Source organism: Pygocentrus nattereri, chromosome 24, assembly GCF_015220715.1.
Source record: "Pygocentrus nattereri isolate fPygNat1 chromosome 24, fPygNat1.pri, whole genome shotgun sequence".
Lineage (NCBI taxonomy): Eukaryota > Metazoa > Chordata > Actinopteri > Characiformes > Serrasalmidae > Pygocentrus > Pygocentrus nattereri.
In genome coordinates this window covers 9,165,139-9,190,373 of record NC_051234.1, presented here as the reverse complement: position 1 = coordinate 9,190,373, position 25,235 = coordinate 9,165,139, and the positions used below count along the sequence as shown (strand labels likewise).

At 41.2% G+C, this 25,235-nt stretch overlaps 2 protein-coding genes across 3 annotated transcripts; one reads left to right on the top strand and one right to left on the bottom strand.

The window, feature by feature from the left end:
- Positions 1-1,552: 1,552 nt before the first annotated feature.
- On the top strand, positions 1,553-14,718 carry azin1a (antizyme inhibitor 1a). Of its 2 annotated transcripts, none has more exons than XM_017695799.2 (12): positions 1,553-1,672; positions 5,319-5,441; positions 6,816-7,007; positions 7,630-7,803; positions 8,356-8,528; positions 9,396-9,530; positions 10,290-10,371; positions 10,523-10,597; positions 10,798-10,963; positions 11,921-12,036; positions 12,382-12,596; positions 13,671-14,718. In XM_017695799.2, exons 3-12 carry the CDS (start codon positions 6,900-6,902, stop codon positions 13,774-13,776), a joined length of 1,350 nt encoding a protein of 449 aa, XP_017551288.1. In that variant the 5' UTR covers positions 1,553-1,672; positions 5,319-5,441; positions 6,816-6,899; the 3' UTR covers positions 13,777-14,718. The 2 variants fall into 2 exon arrangements, with proteins under 2 accessions (XP_017551288.1, XP_017551287.1); XM_017695798.2 differs by lacking the exon at positions 1,553-1,672 and adding an exon at positions 3,776-3,955.
- A 77-nt stretch (positions 14,719-14,795) lies between these two features.
- klf10 (Kruppel-like factor 10) lies at positions 14,796-21,242 on the bottom strand. The gene is made up of 4 exons (XM_017695800.2): positions 20,866-21,242; positions 19,825-20,043; positions 17,974-18,733; positions 14,796-16,730 (listed from the first exon to the last, which is right to left on the bottom strand). Exons 1-4 carry the CDS (start codon positions 20,902-20,904, stop codon positions 16,453-16,455), a joined length of 1,296 nt encoding a protein of 431 aa, XP_017551289.1. The 5' UTR covers positions 20,905-21,242; the 3' UTR covers positions 14,796-16,452.
- Between the last annotated feature and the right edge of the window lie 3,993 nt (positions 21,243-25,235).

Below are 25,235 nucleotides of genomic sequence, written 5' to 3'. Positions count from 1 at the left end.
TCTGTCAGCTCGGACCACTCTGGCTATCCTCCGCTGAGTAGATATACAGGTATTCCTAATAAAGTGCTCAGCAAGGGTATATATTTTACAGAAGTTTTGACAAAAAGAGTTTGCTTTTTTTAAACGTGTACACAATCTCTGCATGAATAAAATATAATGCATTAACACAATCATTGTATAAGGCAAGTATAATGAACGGCAACATTGTGCTGTTGGAGTACATTTTATTTTTGTGGAAATGATGTACATTTGAATCAAATAATTGCAGTGCATCACTTTTTCATGCATAAGGCCTACAGCATAGGTTAGATTGCAAAAGAGCATCGGTGCAAGATAAGCACGTGCAAATCTCATTTCAGCTCCACTTCAGGCCTATGGAAATTTCAGAGATAAATATTTCTGAAGTGCGCACTTTACATTAGACCTATACATTATCTTTTAATTGCATCTATTTAGATACTCAATTATTCGTACAGTGCACTGAATAATTCATAGTGGTTACTAAAAATGAATAGTAGGTGCTGAAGAATTCACAGTATTCACTGAATAATTCATGCCAGTTACTGAATAATTCAAAGTAGATAATAAATAATTCATAGTAGTTACTGAAGAATTCATAGTAGTTGCTGAATAATTCATAGTAATTACTGAATAATTCATAGTAGTTACTGAAGAATTCATAGTAGTTACTAAATAATTCATAGTAGTTACAGAAGAATTCATAGTAGTTGCTGAATAATTCATAGTAATCACTGAATAATTCATAGTAGTTACTGAATAATTCATAGTATTCACTGAATAATTCATGCCAGTTACTGAATAATTCAAAGTAGATACTAAATAATTCATAGTAGTTACTGAGGAATTTATAGTAGTTACTAAATAATTCATAGTAGGTACAGAAGAATTCATAGTAGTTACTTAATAATTCATAGTAATTACTGAATAATTCATAGTAGTTACTGAATAATTCATAGTAATTACTGAATAATTCATAGTATTTACTAAATAATTCATAGAAGATACTGAATAATTCATAGTAGTTACTGAAGAATTTATAGTGGTTACTGAATAATTCATAGTAGTTACTGAAGAATTCATAGTAGTTACTGAATAATTCATAGTAGTTACTGAATAATTCATAGTGGTTACTGAATAATTCAAAGTAGTTACTGAATAATTCATAGTAGCTACTGAATAATTCATAGTGGTTACTGAATAATTCAAAGTAGTTACTGAATAATTCATAGTAGCTACTGAATAATTCATAGTAGCTACTGAATAATTAATAGTGGTTACTGAATAATTCAAAGTAGTTACTGAATAATTCATAGTAGCTACTGAATTATACATATTAAGATGAATAAATGAATCGTAAACCTACAGTTCGTATGTGTGTGTGTGTGTGTGTGTGTGTGTGCATGCATGTGTGTGTGTGTGTGTGTGTGTGCTTCCAGCAGAGAAGCCCCTTTGCTGGGCCGTCGTCACTCCTCCCTCAGTGAGAGAGCTCCTATCTGCAGTAGCTGGATTTGCAAAACGTGGTCAGTATGCACAACCTGCTGGAGTGGCTCGGACCGTCCACTCTGAGTTAATGATATTAGAGCCAGAGTGCAGCCAGCCATGCACTACAGGACACGAGGATGGAGGAGAGGAGAATGCTGACCAACACCAGGTAGGCTGCTGCACAGCACACACCAAAACTGTATTTTGGCAAAACAGCAAAGAGGCTTATTTGATCATCCTATAGTAGAGAAACAGGCAGATAATCAGACAATCTCAGAAACTACTGTTCTGTTATTAGATAATCAACCAGTGTCTACTGTACAAAACTGACTCACATTAAGACCTTTATTACAGTGCAGTGATCTGACTAAAGCACATATGGGACATAAAGTAAAATATGTTTTTTAAGACTTAACTCACAACTCTAGAGACCAGTCTTGATACTTATACTTAATTTCCCTCATTATTTAATTATTACTAAACATTTTTGTATACAGTTTGAACATCCCTGGTCAAATTACATGTTTTGTTGATTTTCTAATTCACAAATAAGTTACCATATCTTCTACAGGGAAAACACTAAATTATGACATTTTCCTGCAAATTATAGTGCACAATTTCTATTTTTAACGTAGTTTAATATACTAGAAAAAACATGAAATCAAAAGCAAAAAATGTGCTGTAACTTTTGCACAGGCCATTTATTTTATGTTTTTTTTGTTATAAATATCCCCAATATCATCGAATTCAGCAAATAAACAATCATTTTGTGTTCAAATGTGTTCCCTTCAGAAAATATTTGCTAATTTTTTCACCTAAAATATAAACAAAATAAAAAAAATGTCATTCGACCAGGGCGCACAAACTTTTGCACACAACTGAGTTGCTGTATATTTTACATGTAACAACAAATGAAGCGATTAATTTAATAAAAGAACAGCCAGGGAAGTAAAATTAATTCTTTTTTTTTTACAGTTAATAAAAGTCTTTGAGCCGTGAGATCAATTTTAAAAAGTAGCCCCGCCTCTTTTTAAATGATTCATTTAAGTGATTCGGATCTGATTCTGTTAGTTCAGTGAAATGATTCGAATCTGCTGCACTTGCGCGTTGTCTGGCCCCACGGGCGCGAGCCGACCGATCTGAGAAGCCGTGTCTGTAGGTCACGTGTTAATTTCAAATGCACGTTCAAGTGCATTGTGGGTAATTCGCCGTCCCCATTTTAGCTGCCGAGTGTGGAACAAAATGAGTCAAGTGAACAACCAAACGACACAGTGGGCTTATCTGCTCTGACCTTTTTACCTGATTAATAAGGCACCTTTTACCTGTTTATTAACAAAAATAAAGCAAATTTTACGGAATTGTCATTAACAGAGCAATTCTGAGTGGTTTGGTGTGAAATGGTTGATTGTAGAGACTCGGATTTCTTTACAGTGCTGGAGATAGGAACGCTTAAAGGGGCATTCCACCAATTTTTCAAATTTTCTACCGGTTAACATGTGATCCAAGACATTCAGGGTGGTTTGGTGTGAAATTAGGTGTCTTGTGGTCTAGAGAAACCTACCGAGTCAGAATTGTCCACAGTGGTGGTGATAGGAACCAGACGCCCACCTCTAAACGCTCACTCAGAGAAAGTAATTCCATAAAAGGGCGAAAATGGCATTGTACTACGATGATCTTGTGATAAAACATCTTGTTGGTCCATTTATTTTATCCGTTAATGGTGGAGGTGTACATCCAGGGTGTTGTGAGGCAACTAAAAACATTTTTTTTCTCATATTTTCCATATTTCACCATCATCAACACAGCATGAAGATACTGGCGTTTTTAGATAGTGAATAAAATGATTATTTGTGTTGTAGTCATGATAACCCCTGACTTCTATCACCACCACTGTGAAGAAATGTGAGTCTCTATAATCAGCCATTTCACACCAAACCAGTCTGAATTACTCTGTTCACGTCGCAATCGCTGAATTATGCAGAAATTTGGAAATATCGGTGGAATTTCCCTTTGATGCTTTTAGACGCGTTCAAAGCTTCATACGTATAGTTCCCATCACCGCCAGTTCTGATAAAAGTTCTAACTCCGTGAGTTTCTCTAAAACGGAGCATTTAACCCCGAACCACTCTTCGCTGCTTTAAATAACAGACATTTCTCGTGATCGACGCTTTAAAGTCGCTGCGAGCAGTTAAACCGTGACGATTCTTTTCAAGGATCCGGTACGTGTCGTTCAGTTCACTGAGATTCATTTCTCGATTCGGATCCCTGATTCACTGATTCAACTGAAACTCCTCCGCCCTGAATACATCGCTCAGTGAACACTCGTCGTTTGTTTCAGGCATATGGCCGTCGGGAGTCGTTTTATATTTACCACCGAGGTTCCCAATACTTTGTAAAAATTCCGCCGAAAAAGAAAAGACGGTTTACCCCAAATTCTGGGAATTTCTCTCGTGTAAGTACCTTACATTAGCTAACTGTACTAACCGAGCTCCTCTTCCTCAGCAGGGTGGGTTGTAACGTTAACCGTCGGCCGTTTTGCTGCTTATTTGTAACTTAAAGCAAATTCAACACAAACTGTGAAAAGTATAAATAATCACTAGTGTTCACTAGGGACCGTTCCTATTAGTCTGTACATGTCATTGCAGACTGTTTATTGGATTTAGGTAGCTAAGCTAACCTAGCTTTAGTAACACGAGCCTCGTTACCTCGTTATAACAAACTTAAGGAGCGCGTCGGATAAACAGGTAGCACGAATGCTAGCTGAATTTCTCTTTACCTTCTTATTTATTTATCATTTTAAATGGTCTAGGTTTAAATATTGGCCTTCCTGTCATGCTGTCTAAATTTGGCGGACTAGGTCATATCCGCGTTATGAAAGTTAACCTAGCTAGCTTCCTATTCGCCAGCTTCTTGTTAAGAGTTTCCCGTTCCACCTTAAACGGTACAGCGATATTAAGGCGCCAGAATGTTTTAACTGCACCATTTAAGGTGGAACGGTTCATTCAGCCTTGTATCATATATCTGGGCTGCGTGCTGGTACTTTTTGCCCTTAGAACTAACTCATAATTACTGTGAATCAGTCTTACTGCTGAATAAGTTGTTTTGAATGACCGTTAACCTACCTGACAGGTATATTAGTGTTTCTGTGAAACATAAATTGCTATTATTTTGCATTAACAGACTCAGTTTAACCCCTTTTATTTATTGTAGCTTGGTCTTGGAGGTGGGCGATGTGGCAAACATAATACTGTGGTGCTTCAGGAAACTTACACAATGTCCAAAAAAAGGACGATATTTATTTTTTTCGGACATCTGATCAGGTGGAACAGAGAAAAAAGAACCAGTGATGCTGCTTCTTAAAAAATACTGTTAAAAATTGAGAATACAATATATATTTGGCTTACTGTGTTGCACTAAATTCAGTTAAATTGGACTAAAACTGGTTAAGCTTTTGCTCTGTTTATAATGAGACATGCAGTTTGTCAGATAATATGTTCAGAAAGGATATTATATTCTAACATAATTTGTCACAGTATCTGTATATGTTGTCATATTGCCCGGCCCTTGCAGGTTGTGGTTACATTAATGTTGGTTTTAGCTAGAGGGGTCACACCTGTGTTAATGCCGGTTATTCATGGTGTCAACAGTGGTTGGATTATGTTTGTTGTATTATGTCCTGCAGCTTTGTCCGTTGTTATGCGGTCAGATTTGTAAATTGTAATACGTCATTCCAAGAGATTTGCACTATGTTAGATTTGAAGTGTGTAGTGTGTTCTGCCATGAGGATCATAAATGTGTAATATGTCGAATTTCAGGTGGCTGTGAACTATCAGAACAACCTAGGAGCGTCTGTCTACCGTGAGCAGTTTGACTTCAACGCTGAGCCTCCTTGGGATCCTAGCTGATAACAAGAGGGGTCCGTTTTCTGACCTGACTCTGTAAGTCCAACATGTAGGCCTGTCTCTAATGTTTTTAAGTGATTGTGATGTGATCTGTGCCGTGCCATAAATGAGACATCTAGCCAGACAGCTGTAGGTTGCAAGCACCTAGAAGGGGAATTTCACCAGTTTCTCTGAATTTTTGCATAATTCAGTTTTTAATATGTAAACAAAGTCGTTCAGAGTCAGTGGACTGTGGTCAAAATTACTGACTCATTTCCTCACAGTAGTGGTGACAGGAACCAGGGGTTGCAATGTTTACAGCACAAATACTGTTCTGTCTTACAGCACCCTGCTTGTACTGGTCTTCCATGAATGGACTTAAAAATACTTTTTAAGTCAAAACTCACAAAACAAAGTCTCAGACATCAGGCAGTGAATTCATAACCATCTCATGTAATAACCTCCTGTGAGATTTTAGAGATCGGACGTCGGTTCAGTTTCTATGAACAATTCAGCATTTCACACCAAACTATTTTAAATGACTGTATAAAAATAAAGTTCATGATTTCACACACACACACACACACAGACACACACATATATATATATATATATATATATATATATATATATATATATATTGTACACACATACATACACACACATGCATATAGGCTATATATAGTCTATAACGCTGTCTCTTTAATGAACACTTCATCACCTTTATGTCGGTCTTTTCCTTTGCCGATGGCGCTGAAGATGTCAGGGTCACAGGGAGCGCACATGTCTAACTTGACACAGAGAAAAGACTCAGCAATTTCTCTAGAGCCGGAGTGTTCAGGCCCACCCTTGGATCACTGCACATTTTAGTGTTTTGCCTGCTCTCACACGCCTGGTTCATCTCATCAGCGAATCATCAAGCCCTTTATGGTATAGGTAAGGTGTGTTTGAGCAGGTAAAACATGAAAAGGCTTAGCTATGTGGTCCTGCCCAGATGACAAATGGCTTTTCAATGGAAGGCTCACTTACCAGCCATGTAGAAGATGGTCATGTTTTTTGGTCTACAAGTATTTTACAGCATAAAGGTATGTTAATGTCAGTGCTCTAAAAATGATTCAGTTCTAGAGAAACTCAGTGACTCAGAATTTTTCACAGTGGTGGGGATTGGAACTAGGCATCTGAAGAGTTTAATGCCTCTGAAAGCTTTTTCACAGAAAGTTATTACACAAAAATAGCTCCAAAGTATTGCCTGATGCCTGAGACAGTTTTGTGATAGTTTTGATATAGGATTTTGACTTGAAATGTAATTTTTAAATAAAAGCACTCATTGAATTACGTTAATTATGTTGTCTTGAGGTTAAAGAATATCAGAACTGTACACAGTCCAGATTTAAATAAATTGTTTTTGCTTTTGTTTTCTTTGTTTTGCAGTGGATATCGCTAGGACCCAGGAGCTGCGAGGGGCTCTGCTAAATAGGTGACCTGCTTTATGCCTGTGTTGTCTTGAGCTTTTGGATGAGGATGAAGGGGATGCTGGATGAATTGCACTATTCTGTCGAGGTGCTGGACGGAGACACGGCTCTCCGAGATGTGATTGACAGACATATCTGTGACCAAACCCTTGTAAGTACTGCGGTTCAGCGTCAACCTCGCAGCAGTTCTCAAAATTAAACAGCAATCGTTTTATCTAGGAATGCTTTATGACGACATTTCTAGGATGTGATGATCAATAATAAACACCTTGTTTTACCTGAAACTGAATCAAATAATCAGTAATTTATTATTTCTATAACGGCAATCCAACTGTGACTATAAGACTCTTGGTTCAGAAACAAAGTAAGCAAATATTTCCAGTTATTGTCATATAAAGTATTGGCCGCTGATATATTGTCAACACCTGTTATGTTTTCTACATAGATTCTTGAATTCAGTTTACAGAAAAGTTAAATTTAGATCATTTGTAATTGTTCCAAGTTGAATTCTGTTTGATTGTTCAGCTGAAAATGGGATGTAATTTGCATCCAATCTTCCACTTATAGCAGGTTTGTCAGACTAGGTTCCTTCCAGGTCACAGCACAGCAGAGATGACCATTTTTCCCTTTTTTAAAACTTCTAAATTAGCTGATTCAGGTGTGTTTAATAGGGCAAAATGCTGACGTCTGTACTGCTGAGGTCTGCCCGGGCCGTTATCTGACACATGACTTAAAGCATATTCATATTCATAGAGTATACATTCTTCCTTTAGGCTCAGAAGAATGCTTTTTTTGTGGCTGATCTGGGGGCCATCATTTGGCAGCAAATCCGATGGAAAACTCATATGGACCATATTCGACCCTTTTACGTGGTGAAGTGTAACGGCAGTCCGGTAGTCATCGAGATTCTGGCTGCGCTGGGAACTGGCTTTGTTTGCTCCAGCAAGGTAGGCTCACAGCTTGCTATATCTTATTTGAGAGTAATGGTAGTCCAGTAGGCACACGATGACCTTATGTCTCAAGGGCTCATCCCAGCTGAGGTATTACGGTAATGAAACACAAAATCTATTGACTCAGAGGACACGTATAATAGAAACTGATGGGCAGGTGCTGGAGGAACTGCCAGCTGGCTTCTGTAATGTTTTGATTCAGTGCGTTTTCTGTTGTTTTCAAAGTGCAGAAAAACAAGTTATTGTCTGGTAATGAGCTGAACAATCCAGGTGCAGCAGATAGCTGTTAGGATGAGTATTGCTTTAACATCAGGTTCTTCTAATCTGTCTGTCGTTGGTTCATTTAAGTTGCTTTGGGTTGAAAACAGTACAATAACATAATATTAATGTATTCCCATTTTAGACTTAAATGAAGCTTTCAAATCCAGGGATTTTTGATTGAAGTTGTCTTCTAAAATAGGATCAGCATCAGCAAGTCATATTTATACTTGTTTTATCCCTCCTGTTGTTGTTAATATGCTCTAATTCTGTCATGTTTTTCATTTCCAGCATGAGCTGGAGTTGGTGAAGAGCTTTGGTGTCCCGTCTCAGGACGTCATCCTGGGTGGAATGTGTAAGCAGCTCTCTCACATCAAATATGCTGTCAAACATGGCATTCAGCTCCTGGTGTGCGACAGCGAGACTGAGTTGCGGAAGATCGCCCGCTCTTACCCCAAAGCAAAGTAAGGCTACAACTTGGACTGTGCTGGCTTGAACTGGTCTAGGGATTTTAGAGGTTAAACATTCAGGCAGGAACAGCCCAGCCATTACAGCTACTTTATGACTTGAGGTCAGGGGTTTGATACCAGCTGGCCTTGAGTGGAAACTTTACTTACTGCTGGTAAATTTAAATTACCTTTGGAAAAATATGACAGAATGTAGATTAAGGAAGACCATGGGTGACTGACTATTCGAGTGTATTTTTAAAACTTAATGTTGAAAACAGTTTGGCCTGTAAATATGCAATTATAATTAGTACACATGCAATTGTGATATTTAGATGCCCCTTTTTTCCTTGTTAGACTAAAACTTCCTTTGGGTCAGCTCTGGACCTTTGAACTCTGGGAGCTGGTTTCCCAGACATGGACTAAACTGTAGTGCCAGTGGTGAATCACTATTTGAAATAGCTTTTAGTCTAAGCTTAGGCTTAATCTGGGTCTGGGAAATTGACCTTAAGTTTATCATTGCGTTTATCGTGCCTTATTCTGGACTAATACGCTCCTTAAAACTTCATTGTGAATGGACGGTGGCAAAAGTGCGGTAGGCAAAAGAGATGAATGTATGTAAATGCTGTGTTCTTTGTGACATCTTGCTTCTCCATGATATGGGCCCTTTAAGACCTATGAAGAAATATCCTTTAAACACATACTGGTTTTCTCAGACTTGCTTAAGCCTAAGTTTAGACTAGAAAGTTTTGCATTGGTCATTTACCATTGGTGCTGCAAATTAGTCAAGGATTAAGCTTAATCTGTGACTGGGAGGCAGCCCCAGAGGATGAACACCACCACGTTTGCTCAGAGCCCTGAGAGTTCTGTTTATGTTTGCTTTAGGCTGCTGCTGCAGGTGTCCACGGGAGGCTGCTGTGAGCGAGAGGAGACTGCCATGCCGTTTGGCTGCACGCTTAAGGACTGCAGGCACCTGCTGGAGTGTGCAAAGGAGCTCAGCCTGCATGTGGCTGGAGTCAAGTGAGTCACAAGCCTGTTATGAACTGAATTAAGTGATGGGGCATTTTAAACGGACAGTCAGCATTAATCCAGTGTAACCAGTGTTTGCCCTTTGGTACGTTGGCCGACAAGATCCGATTCACAGAACAATTAAAAACGCGATGCAAACTTAGAAATGCGCTGCAATTGCAGAGAACACTTGTATCAAAAGCTGCGTTCATATTACCAGAGTGAAGTGGCACAAATCTGATTTTTTTTGCCCTAATATGACTCATGTTTTCAGGGCTGTATGGACACCAAATATGATCTTTTCAAATCTGACCTGAGCCATCGGATACGTATTTGTTCAGTGTTACCATATCAGCAACGCCGAACAGAAGTTGAAGCCTGTAAATGGTTGAAAAGCAGCACATCTCACCTTTTTCTTCTTCCTCTCGCTCTATTAATGAAGCTGAAAGCTGATCAGAGTTAATTATCATCTCAGCGAAGCTCGTTCTGCTCGTTAGTTTGTGCTGATGATGCATGTGCTTCCTTCACGTTACTGTAGGATGTACTTATGAGGGTCATTTCAGGACGCCAGTTGGATTTGAGCAATAAGGCTTGTAATGTGAATGTAGCCAAAATGACTACACCTGAATTACTTTTCACTCAAATACATTCAAGCTCGAATGTTGTCATTTTGGTGAAAGTGTTTTCTGCATTTCTGAGTTTGTTGGATCATCTGAGCCACCGTACTTCGGACATAACAGCCTGTAAAATATAAATGTTTGCTCGTTGCAGGTTTCACATCCCGAGCTGCTGTGCTGAGCCCCAGGCCTTCACTCGCGCTGTGTCAGACGCACGCTGTGTGTTTGATATGGGGGTGAGTCAGACACTTCATGTTTTGCATAGTCATTGCTGAACCTGGAGCAATGAGAACTATGTGTCTTCTGCTTTTTCATAGTGAGCACCATCTCAAAGTAAACGGTGGCTCTTAAATTTACAAAATGTGTTATAAATCATGTTTAACGTAGGAGGAGCTTGGCTTCGTCATGAATGTTCTGGATATTGGAGGAGGCTTTGATGGAACAGAGGCGCAGTTAGAAAAGGTAATAAGTACTTCGTTATAAAAAATACTTGATAATACCATTTAAGTTAGAGCTGCCCTCCTGGAATTTTGTTCTTTAGGGGACATAAAGCCTTTTGGAGCAAAATAGGGTTCCCTGAAGTCAGAGCTTGTGTGTGAAACCTCACTAATGAGCACTGGACAAAAAGACACCATGCATAATATTTTTGTTTCTTGTTGCAGGTGAACAGGGCATTGAAACCCATGCTGGATGTGTACTTTCCTCCATCGACGGGCGTCTCAGTTATCGCAGAACCTGGGGTGTATTACGTCTCTTCTGCTTTCTCACTGGCTGTGAACATCATCTCAAAGAAAATGGCGGCTAGGGATGCCAATCAGCACCCACACGGTGAGCACCAATAAAACTGCTTTTTTGCTCTGCTATTATATTTTAACTCCCCTCTTTCTTTCTTTTTTTTTTTTTTTTTTTTTTTTTACTGTTTTAACTCTTCCTGTTTTGACATTTTGAAATGTATTTGTATATACACGGATCGGACTTAACATTATGACCTTGTTTCTACGCTGATTGTCCATTTTATCAGTTCCACTTACTGTATAGGTGCACTTTGTAGTTCTACTGTTACAGACTGTAGTCCATCTGTTTCTCTGATACTTTATTAGCCCCCTTTTACCCTGTTCTTCAGTGGTCAGGACCCCTGTGGACGCTCACAGAGCAGGTACCATTTGGGAGATGGATCATTCTCAGCCCTGCAGTAACACTGATGTGGTGGTGGTGTGTTAATGTGTGTTGTGCTGTTGCGAGTGGATCAGACACAGCAGTGCTGCCGGAGTTTTTAAACACTGTGTCCACTCACTGTCCACTCTATTAGACACTCCTACCTTGTCAGTCCACTCTTGTAGATGTAAAGTCAGAGACGGGAGCTCATCTGCTCATCCTCTAGTCCTTCATCAGTGGCCACAGGACACTGTTGGCTGGATATTTTTGGTTGGTGGACTGTTTTCATTCCACTGAGGTGTAAAAGGGGGTTAACAAAGTATCAGAGAAACAGATGGACTACAGTCTGTAACTGTAGAATTACAAAGTGCAGCTATACAGTAAGTGGAGCTGATAAAATGAGCGTAGAAACAAGGAGGTGGGCATATTATGCCTGATTGGTATATCTGTATGTATGTGTGATATGTATTTTTATACATTAGTATGTTGTCCATGGCTACCCCGAGAAGCACTTAAAACTATCTTATTATTTGCCTTCTATTATTTCTAATCCAACAGTCCTGAACTATTTCAGTCTGAGACTAATTGAAAAATGACCATCTTTGTGTGTGTGTGTTTTTTGGTCCTCAGACATTCTGTCTGGAAATGATGAGCCGGAGTTTCTGTATTATATGAATGATGGTGTATTTGGCTCATTTGCAAATAAACTGCTGGAAGAACCTGTTCCTGCTCCATCTCTACACAAGGTATCTTCTGATACAGAATTTTTTAAAACAAAATAAATCTAGTGAAATTCTTAGGATTCTTCTTAAAAGATCCAGAGTTTCTAAAACAAAGAAAAATTACACAAAATTATACAAAAAACCCACGTCTAAACAGAAAAGTGTTCAGGCTCTTCTTAAGAAAAGAGTTCTTAAGAACTACATGAAACTACATAAAAAATGTCTAAAAAGAAAAATACTGCAGATTCTTGTTTAAAAGAAATGAAGATCCAGAATTTCTTATAGACTCAGGAAGCTCATGCTATTCTGTGTAAAGAAAACTTCCAAAACCCCTGAGTGATGATGGTCTCTGTTGCGGTGTTACTCTAGGAGAAATCCTCGGATGAGCCACTTTTCTCCAGCAGTCTGTGGGGGCCCTCTAGTGACGGCTTGGATCAGGTGGTAGAGTCCTGCCTGCTCCCGGAGCTCAACGTGGGGGAATGGCTGGTGTTCAGCCACGCAGGAGCAAACAGCCTTGGAGTGATGGGTGCTCACACAGATGAACACAAACCGCCCGTTCACTATGTCATCTCTGCAGGAGACTGGTACAGACACTGTCGCTCGGATGGATTGAAATGCTTAAAGGGATAGTTTGGCTGTTGATAGTTGATCAAAAATCAAATTTACACAATTTTCCATGTTCCATCCAGATAAAAGTGCTGTAGGCTGAAAAGGTGGACAGACATAAATGTGTTGCTTCTTGTGATGTCACAGAAAGCAGTGAACTCAAAACAGGCCGTTTAAGCTACGTTTACACTGCAGGTAAAAGTGGCCCAAATCCGATCATTTTCCTCATATGTGACACAGATGTCAGTGTGAACAGCAAAAAACACTCTGAATCTGACATTTTCAATTCTGATTTGAGGTGCTTTCATATGCGGTACTATCTGCAGTGCTATCTGCAGCACTGTGACTCAGTCTGAACAGACATTCATGACTTCTACTTTAATCAAACTCCACTTTGTTCATAATTTAGCTCTGCTGAGACTCAAACATTTGAGTTGATACAGTTTGAGTTGAGTTATACAGTTTCTGTATAAAAAATTTAGAAGAGACTTATCCAAAACACATCCGTGTTTGAAGAGATTTAGAAAGAAGTGGCCGTAGGAGAACGAGGCTGCAGCATCAAAGAACAGTTGAAAGTCTAAAGGCAAAGTTTAAAGAATTTGAGGACGCAAACCAAAGAAGTGACCATGGCCTTTTTACGGCTCGAACGCTTTCTGGGTGATGGGCCCAGCTGTCAGTCAGTGAAGCTTTATAATGGCTCCTGTGATGCTGATGAAGATGAAGCTGATCCTCCAGGAGCGACTGGCGTTCGTTGACATCTGTGATTGTTTACCTCTGGATGAGCCACGTGAACCAGCGTGAAGCTCTGTTCTTTGGCTCATGCCGGTCAGTTTAGGAGCTGATCTGTTCAGACTGTTGTCACATACAGATCACATTTAAGAGATGATGTGAACAGCCAAACAAAAAAATTGCATTTGGTGAGAAAATCAGATTTGGGCCACATTTACTTGCTGTGTGAACACAGACTTAATTTAATTGGGGATCAAAGCTTAATAAATTTGCAATAAATGTGAGATTGTCTTTTCTTACTTCTTTTTTTTTTTCTTTTGCAGGTACGAGATTCAGAATTGTGGCATCACTCTGGACACCACCATGAAGAATTTCTCTCTGGTCCAGCAACCCAACCTGACAGAAACCTCCATTTCCACTCCAGCTTAGCACAAGGCTGTCCTGGGGCTTCAACAGCCTCTGTGGTGAAACTAAAGAAAGTCTTGCAGAATCTTCTGGCTCTTTCGTGCTCGGCTGGGACCACGCAAAGTGGAAGGGCGGTTTTGAGTCAGCGTTACTGGATCAAAAACAAACTCATTTACTGTCATAAATAAGTTATAACACAAAACAGGTAACTTAAATAAGACGGGATCTGTGTCTTTGGGGGAAGTCATTTATTGCTGTTTACAAACCTGCTAGAGTCTATTTAATTCAGTTTTACAAACACAGTATATACATACTTGCATATATGTGATATTTCATGTCGTTAATTGCAAGTCAGGTTTGTATCCGACTTGATAGTTATTTATTGAATATGAAGCCTAATGACGGTATCAGTTGTCATGCCTTTTAAGACCCATGTATTTGTGGTATTATTGTTATGAACATCGAAGCTACTAGGTGGCTGTTGTGTGTCTAACCATTAAGTCAAACGTTGTTTTCTTTGTGTCCAGCAGATGGTGCTGCAGCTTTGAGAATAGCCTCTGTGGCTCTCAATAAATGGTGTTCAGACTAATTGAACACAGATCGTATTAGTAAACTGCAGTACTGGAATTGCTTTGGCATGAAGTCATAGCACATTGTTTCCTCAGATTTGTCCTGCTCTTCTGATGGGTTGTAGATGGATGCAGTTTGAAATATGGTGAAGAAAGTGACGAAGATGTTTTGGGGAAAGTGTTGTTGGTTTGAGGCTGCTCTGTTAAATGAGGTGTCGTTTGAAACCCCTGTAAAAGAAGGATCTGTGACGTGACCTGTTTGACCCAAACTGTACTGCCTAAAGAAAAATGTCATTTTTAAAGATCCGTTGTGCAGAAAGAAGCAGGCCGAATATGTAAAACGTTGGCCAGTGGCCTGTTTGGCAATACGCTGTCAGTAAACGAGTGTGCTCATGAATTTGTGTTGGTTTTTTGTTACATAACATGCAACTGTTGGCAGCACTGGGTGTCTTATTTATGCGTTTAGACCAGAAGTCACGCTGCTCAAGTGAGTTTATTTTTGTATACACATGTTCGTTTAACACATGCTCACAGAACAAGGCAAACCCGGTGAGAAGTGGCACTATGGTACAATTTATTGATCACAACCACAGTATTATAATGTTAAACATTTCTCCTGAAGTCAAAGAATTATTTAAAGGCTGTAAACAAACACTCTGCAATAACAAAAATAAAGCAGCTTAGATTGTACAAAATAGAAAAATAGAATTTGCGAATAACTCTTTGGTCAGGTAGCCACAAGCAATAAAGTGTCTTCAGTGTTTAAATACTTCTTAAAACCCAATTGTAAAAGACTGGCTTTAACTAGAATGAATTTAACCAAACTGAATGTTGAATATTAGACACACTATACACATTTCACATGTGCTGTTACATTAGAACACAAACTGCTAGCTGTTTACTCCCATTTTACCTTTTTCTTTCAGACCAACTGTAATAACAGACATTTTTCAGCATGATCTCCAGGCTGCCCTTGGTGTGAATCACTGTCTTCATGTCACAGGTAGATGAAGTGGCACGTAGTAATTAGTGGTGGCTAGAGTGTAGCATGAGGAAAAAGTGCTTCTAGTTTAAGTAGTGACAGAAGCAAACCATATTCCCATACAATACAATACAATATATTACATTATATTATATTCTTAGTGTTTAGATCTGCCTTTTTTCCCACAAAACATCCTTAAGCATTATTGAATTCACCAAGAAGGACCTATAGAGTATGATGTATTTACTAAAACAATCCAAACATTTTAGTGCAAACACTTAAAGGAGAATTCCACCATCTTTTTAAATTTCTGATTGCTTAAACAGCGTCATTCAGAGTGGTTTATGTGATATTCCCGTTTGCAGGTGTTACAAACTGGATGAAGGTAACACCTCTAAAAGCTCCTTCACAGACACTTATTACACAAAATGGTTTTGAATATGCAGCTTTTTAAAAATACATTCATGATGGAAAAACTTTGAAGACATGTCGGCTCACTTGCCATCTGGGATAGAAAATAAAATTCTTATATTTACATTATGCCTATATTGGCAGTTGAGACCCTTGTCTCACCACCACTGTAAAGAATTCTGAGCCGGTACACGTCTCTACAGTGAACCATTTCGCATCAGACTCAATGAGTGACGATTCAGAAATTTTGAATATTTGGTGGAATTGCCCTTCAAATCCACATGTCATGTCTTTAATCACTTTCTAACAGTCAGTGCAGATGACTGCACCCTACTGTCAGCTTAAGCAAAGGGGCAAAATCCGCAGCTCCCCAGGGCTGATCTGGCCTGGGACACATGAAGTGAAGGTGTTGAGAGACCCCCTAGTGTCAGGGTCGTGTAACTGCAACTTATTTATACTTTTCCTCTGTGGATCACATTTATTGTGACTGTCACAGTAAAGCACGTGAAGTACACTTAGCAGCATGTAGATTAATTTGCCTACACAAATTGCATTTCATAAATTATCCAAAACTAGTCAGTTAAATGGTAGAAAATGATTTGGCATAGCGTTTGATCTGAAGTCCCTGTGTACGTCACATATGTGCAGTTAAAATTTCAGCGCTGGGAATTTCGCAGCTTTCGCATCTTCCATGCGGTAAAGTTCTGTATGAACCCTCTATGGTTCTGAGTCTGTCCCTCAGCTCCCTGGTTTGGGGCTGAGGGGGAGGAGAACGCGCCCCCCTGTGGTGATGCTGTGGAGCCGGCTGATTTCCGCCTGCCAGGCCGGAGTCCTCCTGGTCATTAGATGGCGGCGGGCATGCTTTGACAGGTGGTCGCTGCGCATGAAGCGGCTGTGGCACACGGGACAGGAGAAGCGCTTCTCGCCTGTGTGAGAGCGTCGGTGGCGGGACAGTTCGTCTGAGCGAGAAAAACGCCTCCCACAGCCGTCCCACTGGCACGTAAAGGGCTTCTCGCCTGTGTGGATGGGTGAAAGGAAAAATGAGGTGAAAAATCTAATAATTGCCTTTTGCTCCTGCAGTCGATCAGCCAAGACATGTCAAGCGTCTGGAGTTACACTGGAGCTACGAGGCTAACATAGCTAACAAGTAATGTAAGTTCATTCACGTTCAGTTAGCACTGGGCCAACCATATGCCTAAATGAACATGCACTTGCCTCAAGTCTTGTGGAGTTGTTGAGTATTAGACTTGCTTATGTGGTTTCTGACCTTGTAGGATATCGCTGCTGTTGGAAACAAAATCTCGTGTCTCCAAAATGCTAACTTTACAGGAGAAGCAAAAAACATACTTTACTTCTAATGTAAGTCAATGGAACCAGACATTTCACCAAGTCATTTTGGGTGGTTTCTTGTGGTCCATTCATCATGAAATTTACGATGTAAAGGGTAACAAGCATTTTCAAATGATGTCAAAAACTGAAAAACAACTAAAATGGAATTAGGAGGTTTTCTTCCAACAACAGCGACATACTGTAATCTTTAAACATGGATCAAAGTACCTGCAGAGAAAGCCTGCGGTGAAATAAACCCGCCTGTAATTATAATCTGGTAAATCGGCTAAGTTATAATCATCTTGCTGTATGTAAACTGTATGTAAGCTGTAATTATTGTAGTAATTTTCTTATTCCATTGTTAATTTTATTCAGAAACAAAAGGGCTATATTCAATGGAAAACTGTCCATTCTGGACTGTTTTCTCTGTGGATCATCACTGAATATGAGTAGTAATCAAACCAGGTTTCAAGTAGTTGTTACAGATGAAAAAACTATGCCAGGACTCTTTACTGTAATACAATAAAGAAAGTTACCCATACAATTTACAAGCCTCTAATGTCCATGTGTACTCTAGAACGGCTGTCATTAGCTTAGCACCAACATGCCTCTTGGTTCTAATAGATCTCCAGGACTAGGACTGAGCACTCCTGCCAAGTGCACTAGCAGAAATTTGCTTCATCACAGAGGTACTTTTTGCCGTTTATAGACAGAAATAAAGGCCTAACTCTAATAGTCATGGCTCACCAGTGATCTACATAGGTAACCGTATGTCAGTGTCAGAAAGCATGTAAGCAAGTCTAGAAAGAGATTACTTGTTTTGAAGGGGGTATGTAAACATGTAGATCTGCAGTTAGCACCATGCTACAAGTTTTCTGCATTGCGTATTTACTGTGGCATTAAACGAATGAGAAACCAGGCTTCTCTCACCTGTGTGTGTCCTCAGGTGTGCTTTGAGATGCGAGCTTTTGAAGTAGGTCTTTCCGCAGTTGGGGTGAGTGCACACGTGACAGCGAACTCGTGGCGGCTCAGGCTGGGGTGCAGTCTTTGGCATGGCAGGCAAGTGGCCTGGTGCAGGGGCAATGGAGGTGAACTTTGACCCAGTGGCGGTTACAACCACATGCTGTGTGAGTGGAGCTGTCTGAGGCACCAGCACCATGATGGGGCCGGTGGGAGTCTGTGTGCCCACTACAGGACTGCACACTAAAACTGCTGATCCTGGACAGACGTTCGGTGGATTAGCTGTAGGCGCAGGTGGGGCGCTGACCATCGAGTTCGCAGAGGGCGTGAATGGAAGGATCTGGAATAGTGCTACTGAAGACATGCTAGCTGTAGGAACACCAGGGGTGGTTAGAGTTACAGAGGGCGGAGCTACTGGGGGAGTTGGCAGGGTGGGGGTACCCGAGCTCAGAGGATCATGATTTACCACTGTATCCGTGCCAGGCTGGACACTCAAGTGGCTCTGGGTGGGGCTAAAAGGGCTTGGTGCGGCGTTAAGGGTGCAGGCCTGTTCGTCTTTTTCTCCAGCAGGACATGGCAGTGGGTCAGAAGTGTGCCGAATCACACTGATGGTCCTACTCTGTTGCTGTGGGGAGCAGAGTGAAGCGCTGTTATCCAAACCCTCCAGTGTGTCACTCTGAACCAGATCAGTAGCTGGAGGGCTATAGGGTGGGGTCATGCACTGAAGTGCCTATTGGAGAGGGAAGAGATAATGATTACAAAGTTAAATTGACCATTGTCACATGTTATAGGCCAGTGATTCTCGATCTTGGTCCTGGGGGACCCTTGTCCTGCATACTGTGGTGGTATCTGTGCTCTAGCACAGCTGATTTCAACTAGACAGCTAATTAAAGCAGCATTATGCACGTTTGGGGATTTGGAGCCCTCTCTGGTGGAAATGTGTAATTGCAAGCAACTGGGCGAAGACTATGGGCAGGCAATTTTTCTTTGGATAATTAATACATAAACATGCAAACAAAGTCATTCAGAGTGGTTTGGTGTGAAACACTCTGTTCTAAAGAAACCTACCGAGGCAGAATTGTTCACAGAGGTGATGACAGGAACCAGACGTCCACCTCTAAAAGCTCCTTCACATAAAGTTACTACATGATATGCTTGAGTGTACACCACCTGATATCTGAGACATTGTTTTATCATAATTTTGAGAGGTTTTTGGCCTAAAAAGTTTATTCAAATCCATTCACAGTGGATATACTAGTGTTTTACCATCATCAACATTACAAATAACACTCAAAAGACACATGTTCACTGGTGGTTTTGGACAGTAAATAAAAGAAATGAAAACAGATAGTAAATTGACATTGGACAGGGATGTGGATAGTCAACAGACATTGCGACCCCTGGTTCCTATCACCACCACTGTGAACCATTTCACACCAATAAATTCTGAATGACTATTTAGAGTTTGTAAAGATTTTTAGGGCTGAATTATGTAGAAATGGTAAAAAATTCAGTCCTATTCGCCCAAGAGTCCAAGGTCTCTTACTTGCATAGGTTGACACCAGGGTCACTATCTTGTGCACAAAATAAATAAATAACCCAACCTGACTACTCTGGCTTTATAAGGCTCACAGCAGCACAAAGACACCAAGTTTTGGTGTTTATTTATTCCTCTACTGACTCAGTAATGCCGTTACTTTCGTTTAAAATGAAGTGATTGTGACAGAGTGGGGCAAACTCTGCAGGACCATGGCTGTGAACCACTATAATTAGACGAAACAGCGCTTTCCTCTCCTCTAAGTTTACAACAGTGGCACTCACCAAAGCAGACTCCTGGAAATCAGCTGGGCCTGCGCAGACAGACTCTTCCCAGGAGTCAGAGGATGGCGTAAGTGGGCGGAGAGCCTTATGCCAAAAACTTCTATCCTTCCATTTGCTCTTCATGGAAACAAGAGCTTCTACAGCCTGCAGGTCTCCTGAAGTCTCAGATGGATCCCTCAAATGTTCTGGGCTTCGTTCCACAGCCTCACACGGCAGATTCTGTCAGAAAACATGGCAACAGAAGTTACATAAGCATCATGGTGCAATAAATACAACAGATTAAAAACAGTAGGAAACTTACTAGTTGTGTTTTATGAATGTGCATCTATTCATAACATTGCATGAATGTGCACCTCCAAAGCAGACTAATGGATTAAGACTAAAACTGATGCTTTGGAGAGAAATAATGCTAGTTCTTTTTTGGGCTGAGGCAAATGCGTTAAGAAAAAGTGCTTTAAAAGTAAAGCTTATTAAGTCATTAGTTTAATATTAATTCTAGTTTTAAAAATAAGCAAAAATCTCCACTTAACGTTACGCAAAACCTGTGCACAATTAAGTATATTCTGATACTATTAACGCTAATAATACTAGCAATAATAAAAACTTCACTCACTGACTCAATCCACTCACAGTGAGCCTGACCCTTCACCTACTTTATACACAGCAGACAAGCGACTTTTTTCCCCACCCGTATTCCGGACAGACACACCCTCCCTGCACTTTGATTGGTTCCCGAAGCGTTCGAAAACGGCCGAACTGCTTGAGGGACTTAACTCCTAGCCAATCGTACCGCAGGAAGGCGGCGCTTGTCGGAAAACAGGCGGGAGAAATACCAACGGTTCTGCCATTTGGCAAGCTGCTTCACCACATCCTGGGATTCGTGCCGAAACACGACTGTGCGTATCTTAGCGAGCATCAAACTACGTTTTTTGAACACTAAGCCACCTGCCCAAGCAGCTGAAAATTATCACGCATTACCCGCGTAAAAATGCGTGAAAATGAACGGTGTGCCATATTAGCAAACGCTGACAGACTACTTACATCGATTGGCTGGGATGAAACGCGATGCGCTTTACTCATGTCGTCAAACCGGCAAAACGACCAGTCATCACAGAATATTGACAAAGTGAGCGCTATGTGGCCGTTTCCTATAGAAAAAAGAAAATGAGCGCGTATAAGTTTACGTTTCTGAGGCTGGACAACATCTGACTGGAGAGATGGAGCCGCTCTGTTGTTATCAGATTGATTCAGACATTTCACAGCACGGGTGACCGTGGACCAATCACAAGTCAAGGTGCGAGGGGCCGCCAGCCAATCGGCAGAGAGGAGACGCGTGATCAGAGGCTGATGCGCTGCGTGAAACCTGCGTGATACACAGCGGTCCGGCAGTGTGAGCAGGCAAACGCGGGAATCCCGTGAATGAGTTCAGCTGCAGGCTTCTCCCACATACTGCATACCTCAGCCGAGTGGTGCAGGGTTGTGGTGTGGGGTCATCGCAGTCGTGTCGCTGTGTGGGGTTTTTCGCTGGTCCTTATGTTTATGTTGTTTTACATGAAAGGTGGATCCTTATGGACTGGCTTGGGATGTAATTAGGGTCCAAGCACGCAGTGCGTAGGACCCTATTGTTATTGTGGTTAGAGTTTTTCTTCTTTTTCTTCTTATTCTTCTTTTTTCTCCAATAAAACGAATCGCCCAGACCAAACCGTAAGTCCTAGAGACATGAAACTTGGTCAATAGGTAGTAGTCCCTCCCGCTACTCAGCGGAGCATGAGTCCAATCGGCCTATAGGTGGCGCTATTGCGCAAGACAACGCGTTTGGCCCTTTTACTCCTCCCCCAGATTTTTGACAGACAAGCAACGATTTTTCCTGATTCCTTCGGTCCAACAAAACAACTTTGTGATTTGGACCATTAAGCTCCGCCTACTTAGATTTTGAGCTAATTTGCATAATATGCAAAAGCGACTTTTGCGAACTAGTCCTACAATTTTCACCCGATCCTCTTGTTTTTTAGTGTCAAAAAATTCAGCATAGCCTAAACCTCAATAATTATCCAGCACGTTTTTAATTTTGTACACAATTTTGTAAACAAACAATATCGCTGCCATATGCAAATTAATCCTTCTGGAAAAATCTAAATAATTCTTATTTAATTGAAAAATCTAGAACTCAAGAATCCTTTGCCAAAAAAATTTTAACTTGACAGGCTTATTCCGGAGGAGACTCTGAGGTAGGCTATCAATTTTTGTGCGAATAGGTCATTAGGGGGCGCTGTAAATGCTTAATATGGCTAAATAGCTGTTTCTCATCATCCGTTCGTCCTATCGAGTTGAAACTTTGCTAGTACCATCTACTAGTAAGACTCTGAATCTCTCAGGACACTTCAATATCAACTTCAACATCACGCCAATAAGCTTTCAGCAGCCGTTTGACAGGCTTACCATTGGCCAATCATTATGATACTTGACAGCTATCTCTATCTCCCCGCCTTCTAACAATCTATGACGTTTCAAAACATTTGGCCCTTGGGGGGCGCTATTGCGGAAAAATCAAGTAAATCTTGTACAGATTTTCATTCTTGGTCAAATAACGTAGATGACCTCATGCAGTGCAGTGTCCCAAACCATTTTGTCATTATAAGTGTATTCAAAAAAGTGCATTTTTTTTTCAGTCATTAATTATTTGAAATTAGCACTTTTCGAACTAGTCCGTGGAATTTGAAGGTAACTTCTCAAAGCTGGTCAAGAAATACTCCTTAGCCTCTCTAGGTACATAATTATCCAGCACATTTTCAAGTTTTTGCTCATTTTGGTCTCAATCCAGCACTGAATCATTGCAGCCATGGCATTGCTAGCTTGAATGGCTATAGCTCATCAGTCTTTGGTCGGATCATCTCAAAATTGTAAAGGCTTCTATAAATTGAGACTGTGATGCGGCTTGCAAATTTTGATCCTGATTGGCCCATGGGGGGCGCTTTAGCACTGAAAAACACTCAAAATCTTTAAAAATGTTATTACAGTGATATTGCAAAGTCTACAGATAAATTAGAGGTGACCTTTGATTCAGTTCACTGATCTGAATAACATTGTCATTACATGTTATGTCATGAATTGCACTCTTTCTCTGGTATTTTGAATTTTTTCAAAGACTACAGCTTATTATACCAAGGTCAAAAGGTCAATCTGAATAAAACTCGGTGAACAATCTTTGATGGAGGTCCCTGATGAAATTTCATAACATGTGGAGACCAATCCTGACCTACTTTCACTGAGGTCCTTTTTGGTAAAAGGGCCCTTGTGAGTGCATTGGATCTCATTATGTCATGCTTATCAAAGCCTTTAGCATAGAGAAACACAATACTTTGCAAATGTAACAAAGACAAAAAGTTTACCATTACTCATGTATTCCTTCAAACCTTTGTAGACCAGCAAATTGAAATATAAACATATATTAAGTTTAAATTTCACCTCCACAATTTAACCACATACACCACATGCACACTAGCGGACACACACACACTAGGGGGCAGTGAGCACACTTGGCAGGAGCGGTGGGCAGCCCTGTCCACAGTGCCCGGGGAGCAGTTGGGGGTTAGGTGCCTTGCTCAAGGGCACTTCACGTCACTTCACATACGGAGAATACTATAACAGCTGGTTTATGAGAAATCTGGCCTCTTCTTACAGCAGAGGGCGCCCACGAGCGAGTCCGCAATGAATAGACTCTATATCAGAAATATATTTATATATGCATGTGTATGTATATATACACCAATCAGGCATATCATTCTGACCACCTCCTTGTTTCTACGCTCACTGTCCATTTTATCAGCTCCACTTATTATATAGGTTATATATATTGTAGTTCTACAATTAGTAGAACTTTCCTTTCATTTTGAAAAGTAGATGGATGTATTTCACTTAAAAAAGCAAACAAAACTGACCTGTATATTTCCTTTTTTTCTACAGCAAACAGGTTTTGGGCAGCAGGAGGCTTCACTGCTAGAACGGGCCGTCCTAGCCAGATGCCCGAACCACCTCAGCTGGCTCCTCTCGACGTGAAGAAGCAGCGGCTCTACTCCGAGTCCCTCCCGGATGACTGAACTTCTCACCCTATCTCTAAGGGAGAGTCCAGACACCCTGCGGAGGAAACTCATTTCGGCCGCTTGTATTCGCGATCTTATTCTTTCGGTCATTACCCAAAGCTCATGACCATAGGTGAGGGTGGGAACGTAGATCGACCGGTAAATCGAGAGCCTTGCCTTATGGCTCAGCTCTTTCTTTACCACAACAGACCGGTAAAGAGCCCGCATCACTGCTGACCCAGCACCAATCAGCCTGTCAATCTCCCGCTCCCTTGTACCATCACTCGTGAACAAGACCCCGAGATACTTGAACTCCTCCACTTGAGGCAAGAGCCTATCCCTGACCCAGAGAGGGCTCTCCACCCTTTTCCGCCTGAGAACCATGGTCTCGGATTTAGAGGTACTGATTCTCATCCCAGCCGCTTCACACTCGGCTGCAAACCGATCCAGCGAAAGCTGAAGTTCGCGGCCTGATGTCCCCAATAGGACCACATCATCTGCAAACAGCAGCGATGTGACCCTGAGGTCACCAAACCGGACACCCTCCATCCCTTGACTGCGCCTAGAAATTCTATCCATAAAAATTATGAATAGAATCGGTGACAAAGGGCAGCCCTGACGGAGTCCAACTCTCACTGGGAACGAGTCTGACTTACTGCCGGCCATGCGAACCAAACTCCTGCTTTGTTTGTACAGGGCCTGAATGGCTCGTAGCAAAGAGCCATGTACCCCGTACTCCCGAAGCACCTCCCACAGAATACCCCGGGGAACACAGTCGAATGCCTTCTCCAGATCCACAAAGCACATGTGGACTGGTTGGGCAAACTCCCATGAACCCTCCAGAATCCTGGAGAGGGTGAAGAGTTGGTCCAGTGTTCCACGACCAGGGCGGAACCCGCACTGTTCCTCCTGGATCCGAGGTTCGACTATAAGCCGGACTCTCTTCTCCAGTACCCCTGCATAGACCTTGCCAGGGAGGCTGAGGAGTGTGATTCCCCTGTAGTTGGAACACACCCTCCGGTCCCCTTTTTTAAAAAGAGGCACCACCACCCCAGTCTGCCAATCCAGTGGCACCGCCCCCGATGTCCACGCAATGTTGAAAAGGCGTGTCAGCCAAGACAGCCCCACAACATCCAGAGCCTTGAGGAACTCAGGGCGGATCTCATCCACCCCTGGAGCCTTGCCACCAAGGAGCTTCTTAACTACCTTTGCGACTTCGGCCTCAGTAATGGACAAGCCTATTCCCATGTCCCCAGACTCAGCCTCCTCACTGGAGAACGTGTCGGTGGGATTGAGAAGGTCCTCAAAGTACTCCTTCCACCGCCCAATGAC